At 42.9% G+C, this 12,106-nt stretch overlaps 1 protein-coding gene across 1 annotated transcript; it reads left to right on the forward strand.

Moving 5' to 3' along the window:
- Nucleotides 1-1,300: 1,300 nt before the first annotated feature.
- On the forward strand, nt 1,301-10,486 carry LOC121571606 (tetraspanin-7). The gene is made up of 8 exons (XM_041883164.2): nt 1,301-1,423; nt 7,655-7,843; nt 8,124-8,198; nt 8,353-8,448; nt 8,531-8,686; nt 8,782-8,865; nt 9,083-9,163; nt 9,274-10,486. The coding sequence occupies exons 1-7, from the start codon at nt 1,343-1,345 to the stop codon at nt 9,149-9,151; spliced, it is 750 nt and encodes a 249-aa protein (XP_041739098.1). The 5' UTR covers nt 1,301-1,342; the 3' UTR covers nt 9,152-9,163; nt 9,274-10,486.
- The last annotated feature ends 1,620 nt before the right edge of the window (nt 10,487-12,106 follow it).

A 12,106-nucleotide genomic window follows, 5' to 3' on the forward strand; every position in this document is an offset into this window, starting at 1 on the left:
CTCCTCCGCACACTCCACTGGCTTCCAGTGGAAGCTCGCATCTGCTACAAGACCATGGTGCTTGCCTACGGAGCTGTGAGGGGAACGGCACCTCCGTACCTTCAGGCTCTGATCAGTCCCTACACCCAAACAAGGGCATTGCGTTCATCCACCTCTGGCCTGTTGGCCCCCCTACCTCTGCGGAAGCACAGTTCCCGCTCAGCCCAGTCAAAACTGTTCGCTGCTCTGGCACCCCAATGGTGGAACAAGCTCCCTCACGACGCCAGGACAGCGGAGTCACTCACCACCTTCCGGAGACACTTGAAACCCCACCTCTTTAAGGAATACCTGGGATAGGATAAAGTAATCCTTCTACCCCCCCTTACCCCACCCCAAAGAAAGAAAAAAAAAAAAAACATATTGTAAAGTAGTTATCCCACTGGCTATAAGGTGAAGGCACCAATTTGTAAGTCCCTCTGGATAAGAGCGTCTGCTAAATGACGTAAATGTAAATGTAAATGTAAACTTAATTTTTATGAATATTGCTAGCAACAACAGATTAAACGAATTTTGGACAAGGGATCCATGGAAAATATTTAGAGGGTGCAATAAAAAATGTATGCACTCACTAACTGTAAGTCGCTCTGGATAAGAGCGTCTGCTAAATGACTAAAATGTAAATGTAAATGTAATTATTCATCCACAATTTGTGTTCTTAACCCTTTAGATGCCCAACATGGGCCTGGGGGGCTCACAGGGATATTGGTATCCACAGTACTCTATCAATTATCAATTTTTTTCAACTAAATTCTTATTTTATTCCCCGAAAAATGTGTTTTTAATTTTAAAGCACGGTAATTTAAGCCTGAAAATGCTAAGTGTTCTCTCTGCCCCAAGGCAAAATGTTTAGAATTGCATTAAATTAGCTTTAAAATGTTCTCTCTGACACCAATAGGGGGGCCTTTAAAATGTTATTTCCAAGGGCCTGACACTTGATTAGTCCGGCCATGCACTGCATAAGTCATAGTAAAACTGCTTGTATGCAATTATTTTATTAAACGTTGAACACCGTTCTATCGTACTGAACGCACCCCTGACTGCTAATACTGCCCTTGGAAACGCACGGCGGAGGGTGTAATCGAGCTGTGTTAGTTTCTCGGAGTATTTGCTCCTAAACACAGATCAGATCTAGGAACAGATAACCCTTGTTAAAACGAATATTACTTAATATTACGGAGAAAGAATATCTGACCCTGTATCAGTGGTTAGGGGGGCAATTTGGCGGCTGCGCTGTGAATGTCCTCCAGCGGAGAGTGGTGGTAGCGCAACGTTTTCAGAAACCTCCTTTTCAGTTTACTGTGGTATGGCATTGGGCAGAATGGAGACCAAACCAGTAATAACCTTTCTCAAAACCCTCCTCATCGTTTACTCCTTCGTATTTTGGGTAAGTTAACGTTACCCTCGGTTTATTCATGCCCCATTATAAGCCTTGGGGAGATAGTTGTCGTCGTAGATGCAGACATATGAGGCGTACTCGTATAGAAAATAAGTGCATGCCAACGTGCCCTCTATGACGAAAGGGGTAGCCTACCGTTATTTTTCTATATGGATGGTAAATTTAGTTAATTCGAGGGTTGGCTTTTGTCTTTATAGGACTTCTTGCTACCGTACATTTAATGTTATAAATGTGGTTCAGCTGTGCCTTTATGATGATGACTTCTTATCGGGGCAATGTTTACAACCACACGCTTGGAGAAATGCGACATCCTCAGTTTATTGCGCACGTTGTCACCGACTCCAGCTCTGTATTTGCTCTGTATTTCGAAGTTGCCAGTATGACCGCAATACATATGCATGGCATATGCGTAGAATATAGAGCGCAGCAGCATCTCTGTAGTGACAGAGACAGGCAGAGGTTATCAGTCGAGGCTGTTGATGCAGGCAAATCAGCAGCCACTCTTGTAACAGTTTCTGTCTGGTCCATCATTTGGTGCGTAGCAGCATGGAAGTCCTCCCGTCAATGCAAAGGCTACAGTATGCATAGTCATTGGTCATTATACCGGCATACAATGTTTTGTCATTGATTTAGACTAACCATACTGTATATGTGGCACTATATAGCCCCGACATGGATGTGCACCTGACTTTGTGTTTTGTAAACATAGCCTACAGCACATTTGAAATGATTTGTCTGCATCCTGTTAAGTTGTTTGTTTTGACCATAGAGGTCCTACTAAATTAATAGAGGGGCTATGTCATAAACCCTCAAAGATTCAGAATGGTATGATAATGGCAGCCATTTTGGTCAGGGATAAATCCAAACCAGTCTAATCGGAATGAATGGCAGTATAGGCATAGGTCAGGGGTATTCAACTCTTACCCTACGAGGTCCGGAGGCTGGTTGTTTTCTGTTCTACCTGATAATTAATTGCACCCACCTAGTGTCCCAGGTCTAAATCATTCCCTGATTAGAGGGGAACAATTAAAAAATGCAGTGGAACTGGCATCGAGGTCCAGAGTTGAGGTAATGCTTTTACTTATGCAGGAAAATAAAAGTAATGCATGTGATATATCAGAAATTGTGTAATAGAAATACTGTCACTGCAAAATATTGTCATATAATAATAAATACAGTTTATACTGGTTTTATAAAAAAGAAAATCTGTATAAATAGCCTTTAAATTATATGTAAACTAAACAGACCATAAATGTCTAAATTGTTTTGTTTTCTTGCAAAGCTGGGAGTGTTATTATATGATACAATATCAGTACCTGTTGCATTTACAACTTGTCTAAGTCCTATCATCAATGGATTTCAGTCAGTGTATGGCTGTGGATTGACTGCATTGTTTTTATGGCATGTTGGCGTATTGGCAGTTAATATGAAAAATGAGTGGAATCATTCCACTAAACTGGCTGGCTAGCTAGCTAACAAACATACAGTGCAGTTTTATTATTCAAATTCATTATTTTACACAATATAATTCTTATCACAGCACTGGCAAACCATGGTTGACCAACTCCCTGACCAAAATGTCTGACCTTTATCACATTATAAGAAGGTTAATCTCCATTCTAGTATTCTAATTTCAAAATTCTATGGTCTTGACTGACTCACTCTTATAATTTTGTCATATGTCTCCTGAGACTATCATTGTCATACCATAGCATGTATTTATTGAGCCAACTCATCTGTCTATTAGGCTACATGAGAAACAGTAGCCTACAGATGGGCATGAAGTTGGAGGGGTAACTGGGTAACACATAAGCAATCCCTCTACAGTCAAACTAAAAGTAAACAAACTCACAGTGTGTATTTGCAGCTCTTATCCTGAGAGATATCTTTGTTAGACAAGGATGGAGGGATGCTCCTTCTACAACTTCAGGGGAGAAAGTTGGGATGGGCTGAGGTCAGAGGGGTGGGTGTTGGTGTTGGTTTGGAATTCTTCAGATAGTTTGGTTCCTGATCAGACCCTACACCCAAACGAGGGCACTACGTTCATCCACCTCTGGCCTGCTAGCCCCCCTACCTCTACGGAAGCACAGTTCCCGCTCAGCCCAGTCAAAGCTATTCGCTGCTCTGGCACCCCAATGGTGGAACAAGCTCCGCCAGGACAGCGGAGTCACTGACCACCTTCCGGAGACACTTGAAACCCTACCTCTTTAAGGAATACCTGGAATAGTATAAAAGTAATCCTTCTACCCTCCCCCCATAAAAAAAAAAAAAAAAAAAAAAAGTGGTTGTCCCACTGGCTATCATAAGTTGAATGCACCAATTTGTAAGTCGCTCTGGATAAGAGCGTATGCTAAATGACGGAAATTTAAAAATGTTCCTGAGTTTCACTGTCGTCAGCTTGTCATGATAGCTAATGTCTTCCGGCGAGTGCTTCAGACTCTAGTTCACACAGTGCGGTCTCCAGTAGTGCAGGTGGCAGACTTGAGGTATGTCAGACACTGGCATGTATTAATGTTCCTGTTAAAAATAGACCCCACAGAGGAGACTGGTGGGAGGAGCTATATGAGGACGGGCTCATTGTAATGGCTGGAATGGAATAAATGGAACGTAGTCAAACCCAGTGGGCCATGTTTTCCCTTTTGGTGACTGGGGGGAAAGGGGTCGTCCGGGTTGTCATGGCTGCTGGTTTCTGAGTAATCTCTCAGATTGCATTGGAATTTATTAGTTAGATGTTGCCAATGTTTTCTTCATGGCCCTAATGGTTCAGATTGTTAGTGTAATTTGATCCTAGATCTAGGACTAAGGGCAACCTCTACATTGGTCGATTGCATCACAACAACAACATCATCACTTCCTCCAACCCTCCTCCAGCCCTAGCCTGGGTTCTGTTTTCAACATATGACATCAGCTATATTGCATGCAGACAAACACACTGTCTAGTCTATCTTCTGGCCTGACTATCAATGCAATAGATGGAAGGATGTTTATAATACAAAGACAAGATAGATAGATTGATAGACATTGATCAATCAGTAGAGGGACAAGTATATTGATGCAACGACAAAGAAAACATAACATAATGGCAACAATTAAAAACACCATTTAAAAGTACTTCTGCAAACACACTCCTTAACATGCAGAACTCACCTCTCAGGGCCATTGGACAAGGGCATACATACGACCCCCCGTTGTCACGTCACAGCAGAACAGCTGACATGAACATGTGACTATTAGTGTGGGCAATCGGTTTGTGCAGTTGTCTTGGTAGGCTATACGTAGTGTGTGTGTGCGTGCGTGTGCCCCCACTTATAACTCATGATTAAGATATTATAATTTATCACAAAGTTCCAAAAACGTCTGAAAAAAACAAAAATGTTCTTGAATGCCTTGCGAAAAATTGTATTTACATGATAGTTAGCCTACCTGTTTTTTGTTTATAGAAACAAGCAAGCGATTCTTGTTAAATAAGATATAAGGTGAATATACGCCAGGGTTGTGGGTTCGATTCCCACAGGGGACCAGTATGAAAAAATGGCATTGGGCACTAACTGTAAGTCACTCTGGATAAGAGTGTCTGCTAAATTACTAAGATGTAAATGTAAATATCAGCGATAATAGAACAGTCGAATAAACCATTATCAAGGCAGTGTTCTTATAATGATGCCAGATAGTTCAGTCTATCCTGAATGGTCATTAAGTAAAAGCCCACACACAGGCCACGAGGTGAAGCCTAATTGATTGTCTGCTAAGTTCTCTACGCACATTGAAACCGCAAGATGTCCAACAGTGATGAATGTAGGAGCATTGCCATTATACTGTGTACATTATGTAATACCAGCTATACAGTACAGAGAGGGATCTGAGCTTGAATCATTAATGCAGTGTTTGTGTTTCCACTCATTACTAAACCGAGCCCTCTGGACTGTGTTGGCGTCATTACTTACGAATGGTTGAGAAATAAACATATTCAGAGATAATATAGAGAAATGTTATTGATTTAGGTCTGTGGTGGTGCTTTGTTAAAAAGTAAAGTTGTATCATTTCGTGGTTTGTAGTGCCTCAGTCTTTTAATTTGTGAAGAACAGTCCAGGTTTCGAGGGCAGGTAGTGCATTTAGACTTATGGAGAGGGAGGGGGTTTGCCACCTGCTGTTCATACAAGGTTAGAATGACAAAGAGAGGAGGAGAGGGAGCTTTTCTGTATGTTTTGGCTGAGTTCTGCTTGGATACTGCAGCACCTCAGAGATAGATGTCTGTTACCATGGAGACAGTCTAACTCTGGCCCTGCCAGCCGAACGGTCCCTGTCCTTGACTCCTCTCCTAGTGTTCTTCCATCCCAAACGGGTGCACATGTTTGTCCCAGCCCAGCACTAACAAACCTGATGCAACTAATCAAGGCCTTGATGACTAGGCCTATGACGTGCAGACGTTTGTCCAGCACTGCACCTTATTCAGGTAATGATAATACATTTAGACCACAATTGGCCCTGTACACCTGCCAGTAAAACTATATGTCACATTGTTTATGTGCCTGTGTGGTTCTGCTTATGTGGATGTGTGTGTGCAGGCCTGCTATGTGGCAATATGGCAGCCAGCAGGAGAGAGGGACCTCATGGAGGGGGGGTAGGGGGCTGATGATGAGTTGGCAACAGGCTTCGCTAGTGGGGTGTCTTTAACAGATCGGCACCCCTTCTGTACCCCGTCCCAAAAAGCAGTGGCCCCCCAGCTGGGACACAGGGGCGTTTAGCTGGCTCACACAACACACTCCTTTATGAGTGGCCTTCATTAGAAATGCTTAGAGCAGCGCAACAGGAGGAAGCGGCTCGCTCTGGATCAAAGGGTCCTTTTGATTCGCTCCCTCTTTTTTTGTGTTTGTGTGTGTGTATGTGTGTTCCACAGAAAAACTATCAACATATCCCTTCGCCTTTAAACTCTCCCCCATTCATTCCTTCCCTCTCTATGTCTCTCTCTCCCTCTCTTTCTCTGCACTCCCCTCTCTGTTATGACACCTAGAAACAACTGCTGTTTGCTCCTTGGTCAGAGAGGACAAGCTGAAAGGTTGATCTAGTTATCACATATGTAAGGGATAATCAATGAGGGGCTATGCGTTCTATGGAAAATAATGAACGACGTGGAAGGTGTGTTCTACGACGCGTTAGCGGAGTGGAACTGACCTTCCACTGAGTTGCATTCTTTTCCAGAGAACGCATAGTGCTCCGACTTGATTATCCCTTTTATACCATGGCTATAATTTAACACATTTGCCAGTAGAAATGTGTTCATTTGCCGGTAGAAATGTGTTCAACATCCACTGAAGTAGCTAGCAAGTTTACTAGATAGCTACAGTAGTTGCCATGGTAACCAAACAAAAAGACTTGCTAGTTTAACTAACCAAACCATCAGTCCTAGCTTGCTATTATGAAAATCGAATTCAACAATGCCAATACTGTTTTCAATTTGACATTTGCTTTCAAAAGCAGCGCAAACAAAACATGTACAAATTAACTATAGCCATTGAATTCTACCATGTAAGAATGCACTTCAAGTCAATCAGAAAGGAGTATTCAACAATGCATGGTATAATTAAGCAATAAGGCCCGAGGGGGTGTGGTATATGGCCAATATACCATGGCTAAGGGCTGTTCTTATGCACAACGCAACCCGTAGCTGTCGTATATTCGCCATATACCACAAACCCCTGAAGTGCCTTATTGCTATTATAAAATGTATAAACCAACGTAATTAGAGCTGTAAAAATAAATGTTTTGTCATACCCGTGGTATACTGTCTGATATACAACGGCTGTAAGCCAATCAGCATTCAGGGCTCAGACCAGCCAGTTTATAACTACATTTAAACCTGCTATCAATTACACTCAAAACTGACCTGAGATCTGTGTCCAGGGCCAACTTCATTGTCCCATACTGTAGAGAGGCAGATGGTGGGTGGCTATGCATTGTTGAGCCACGTGGGGGTGTTCTCTAGTCTTTGGTCTCAGCACGATCAGTAGCACCAACAGAAGCAACACTGCACTCTGCTGTCTGAATAGTGTACCTCTGGATAACAACATCTGTCTGGCATCTTCTCTCCACTCTCCTCTGTCTCCTCCATCTGCCCTCTCACCCATATATTTCCCCTCTACTACCTACCCTCTCTCTGTCCTCTCCCCTGTCACTCATCTCCTTTCCCACTCTCTTTCTCTCTTTCCTTGTCTTCTTCAGATCACAGGAGCGATCCTCTTGGCAGTGGGAGTATGGGGGAAGTTTATGCTGGGCCCATATATCTCTCTGATAGCTGAGAACACCACCAATGCTCCATATGTCCTCATCGGCACTGGGACTGTCATCATCGTCTTCGGCCTGTTCGGATGCTTCGCCACCTGCAGGGGAAGCCCATGGATGCTCAAACTAGTGAGTGAGAGGGAGAGGAGCGTGCAGACAGACACACACACTGGAGCTGTGAATCTGCAGCTGGGGTTGTGAAGCATTGTTTTGATGCTGATTAACCCAGAGCAGTTAGAGAAGCACAGTGATAATGATCTACATAACACATACAGTACTTCACTCACTAGCCTGCCCCCACCACACCCAACCTCTGTGTGTGTAGCTTATTTTTTAAATATTTGTTTTCCCACTTCTTTCCCCCCCCCTCTCTCTACCCATCTCTCTCTTTCTCGTTCTCTCTCTACAGTATGCAATGTTCTTGTCCCTGGTGTTCCTAGCTGAGTTGGTGGCTGGGATCTCTGGCTTTGTTTTTCGTCATGAGGTCAGTTTCTCTATTTGGAATACATTACCCACAATTCATCTGGCCCCATCTCAGCCGCTTACCTGCCAATAGAAATACGTCACATCACTTGTGTGTGTGTGTGTGTGTATGTGCGTGTTTGTGCGAGTGTGTTTGCGTGTGTGTGTATCCACAGATAAAGGGCACCTTCCTGAGGACGTATACTGACGCGGTGTTGAACTATGATGCTGAGGATGAGAAGAGCCTGGTTGTGGACAACGTCCAAAGCAGCGTGAGTCACAACAACAACAAAACTACTATTATAACAACAATACACAATTCAATCACATTTCTGTCTGTGTGTTTCTCTCCAGCTGCATTGCTGTGGGGTGTACAACTACACCAGCTGGTTGGGCAGTGTGTACTACCCTGCCAACGGCTTTCCCCTGAGCTGCTGCTCCAACTCCTCTGACTGCAGCCCACAGGACCTCCGCAACACCACTATAAACCACACCAAGATCAACCAGCAGGTGTGTGTGTGTGTGTGTGTGTGTGCATGTGTGTGTGTATGCGTGTCTGTAACCCATCCACTGTGTTACACACTAACCCGTCCCCTGTGTTTCAGGGCTGTTACGAACTGGTCACCTCCTTCCTCGAGACCAACATGGCCATCATTGCAGGAGTGACATTTGGCATAGCCTTCTCACAGGTGACATAGAGAGAATGTACTTGTGTGTTGATATGAGTGCTGTTTTTAAGGTCTACTATAATCTAAAGCTGTGTTTCCCAACTCCAATCCTCCAGTACACCCAACAGTACACATTTTTATTGTAGCCCCGGACAATACAAATATGTACTGCTGGGGGTACTCAAGGACTGGAGTTGGAAAACACTGATCTAAAGTAATCTCTCTCTCTCCTTCTCAGTTGATTGGCATGTTGCTGGCATGCTGTCTGTCCAGGATCATTACAGCTAATCAGTATGAGATGGTGTAGCTGGGAGAGCAGGTTAGTGACTATTCTCTCACTCAAACACACACGCACACACACACACACGCACACACTATACACACACACTATAAACACATCTAAGAGCCTGTGTGGTTGTTTGTTTTCAGGGAGATGAAGATGAGAGGGCGAACAGCATCTTGGTAGACTGGGACAGAAGATCCCCACAACACTAGCACACTGCATCACTAAATATCTCTCTCTCTCTCTCTCTCTCTCTCTCTCTCTCTCTCTCTCTCTCTCTCTCTCTCCTCTCTCTCGTTATTGTAACTTATTGTAAAGAAGCACCATTCCTTAATGCTACTGTGCCATGAAAGCTTTCTCTCAGTACTTTAAACTCCTCTAATGAGTGACTCTGCTGGTAAAAGTTGCAAGTAAGCACTGATCTAGGATCAGCTTACCCTCCCCATCACAAGATTGACCTTGGACCAGCATCTAGGGGCAACATCCTCCTACTCCATATGAGCTTAGCAGTCTCTGACACTGTGGAGAAGTTGCCCTGAGGCACAGATCTAGGATCAGCTCACCCCACCCTTGATGCTAACTTTAACCATTAGGGTAATGAATGAATATCTGATCCTGCATTAGTGCTAAGGGACAACTTCATCCTGCTCCTTAGCGGTCTTTGACCCCCGTGTCTCCCTGTCCTTTCACAGCCCCCCCTTGTGGTCTGGCATGCTCCATATAGGCCCTAGCATCTCTAAAGCAATGCACATATTTGTATAGACATTACATTATTAACCCACATAAAAATATATACAATAGCCGACATACACTGTATTTTATGATGTTCCTGATCACCACCGTAAATACCTAAACTTCAGACATTTAGAGAAGATATGTTGATATAACGTTGAGAGAGCATGTAGTGCTAACTTTAGCCTTTCATTTGCATCTTTGCTTTTTCGCTGCTACATGGATGATATCTCAGACTATTGTGTCCATATCTATGACATTAGACAACAATGAACTGTGCAATTAATTTGGTCTGTGGATGTGTAGATGTGGCTTACTCTCTGAAGACAGAGGAGGCTGGTGGGAGGGGCTAAAGGAGGATGGGCTCATTGTAATGGCTGGAATGGAGTCAAACGTGGTTTTCATATGTTTGATACAGTTCCATTTATTCCATTCCTATAGCTCCTCCCACCAGCCTCCTCTGTCTGACGAGCTCCTAGATCATTTATAATGTATTATAATAACACATCATGATGTGTGTGTGTAGACTTTGGTTCGGAACACTGTGCTGTTTGGATTGATTTGTATGTTGTAATATTTGTGAGTGTTGAGTTTTGTCTGATTCTGATAAATAGTATTATTTATTGATTTTATTGATGTTATGTGTTTTTGTGCCACATGTTGAGAAGTATAGGCCGATGTTTACTTTTTGCTATATTTATGTATTGTTGACATTTCATTTTTTGTATGTCTGCCTTTCTGTGTGCACACTTACGATTGTGCATGTTTGTGCACATTTGTGTGTGAGTGAGTGAGAAAGAGTTGAGGTGGTTACAAGTAGGCAGAGTTGTCTATGACAGTGGCTGACATCCCGACATCAGTGTACAACAGGGAATAGGGTGTCATTTGAGATGCAGTCAATGCTCATATAGATGTAAGGCTCAGGTCAACGATATGATGCAACGCTCAGACTGGTGCCTCTTATGGTGTTGTGTATGTATGTCCATGTCTCAAAGTCATGACGGAGGCAGCTGTGACATCTGTGCTATAGACGGGTTAGCTGACAACGTCATGAAAACAATGTGTGTGCTTCAAAGGGGCAGAAGGCTGTGTGTTGTTATGGTTCTGGATGGCCAGATAGCTAGCAACAATGACAAGAAACTGCCATGTCATGAATCGTAAGTGGCTCGTTTGATCTTGTTCTTGATACCATGTCTTGTTTTGAGGTGTTTTGACTGATGTCACGTCTATGCTAATATGGCAAAAATTTGCTAGCTAGCTAGCTAACCAACAACTGTAACGATGTATTTGAGAGACAAGTGCTCATTGTGCAACTTTATTTATGTTTTCAATAAACATTGGAGACGAAATATAGATGACCTGTTATCAACAATCTAAGCCAACCCTGTATGTTTTGCCCCATTAGTTGCGCATGTGTCGGTTTTGTTGATAAACAACCAACCCGTCTATACAAGGGATCTCAGCCCTGGTTCTGGGGCTCTCCTGTGTATGCTGTTTTCACTAATGACTCAGATTTACAAAACTGGGTTATTAAAATCTCAACTATTTTGCATGAAATCCTTTTATTACTGGTATGTACATAGAAATGACATGGTAAAATGGTAATTACACAATAATAACCTATGGATCACTTATTTGTTTCATTGATACTAAATTGGAGCACCATTCCATATACCAGGTAAACAACCGGTAGCTGAACCTTTAAATAAAATGCTACCAAGATCTCCCAGTGTATAGAAATTAATTTCCTTCCCTAAAATGTATGGATTATGAAATGTGAAACTACTGATATGCTGATGTGGATGGGAATCCAGTGAACACAGTGGGTCCCCAGTTTCCCCAACTCCAGCAGAGTAGAAAGCCAGTTTACTGTTATTAAGTAGATCACTAAATCTAACTAAACTAACACAGGCAAACATGTAAGAGAGACCAGTCAAATATTGCAATCCAAAGTTGCAGCATTAACGAAAAGCTAAAACATTGTTTTGTAGCCAACCTTTTAAATAACTCCGCACCAGCTACTATAGTATGCCAACAGAGGCATCATGCTCATAGGGGGCACGTGCCCCGTGCCAACTCAGATTTGTCCTGTTTAAAAAATATATATAACGTTTTTGGTAAAATGTTTGTTTGTTGTTGGCTTTAGCTAGCCCAGATAGATTCCCAATCTCCCAACCTCATAACTAGCTACCAAGAAGCCATTTCAGGCTATCAAGTTAGAGTAGCTAGCTTGTCTAACTATCTTAG

Source organism: Coregonus clupeaformis, chromosome 40, assembly GCF_020615455.1.
Source record: "Coregonus clupeaformis isolate EN_2021a chromosome 40, ASM2061545v1, whole genome shotgun sequence".
Taxonomy (NCBI): Eukaryota; Metazoa; Chordata; class Actinopteri; order Salmoniformes; family Salmonidae; genus Coregonus; species Coregonus clupeaformis.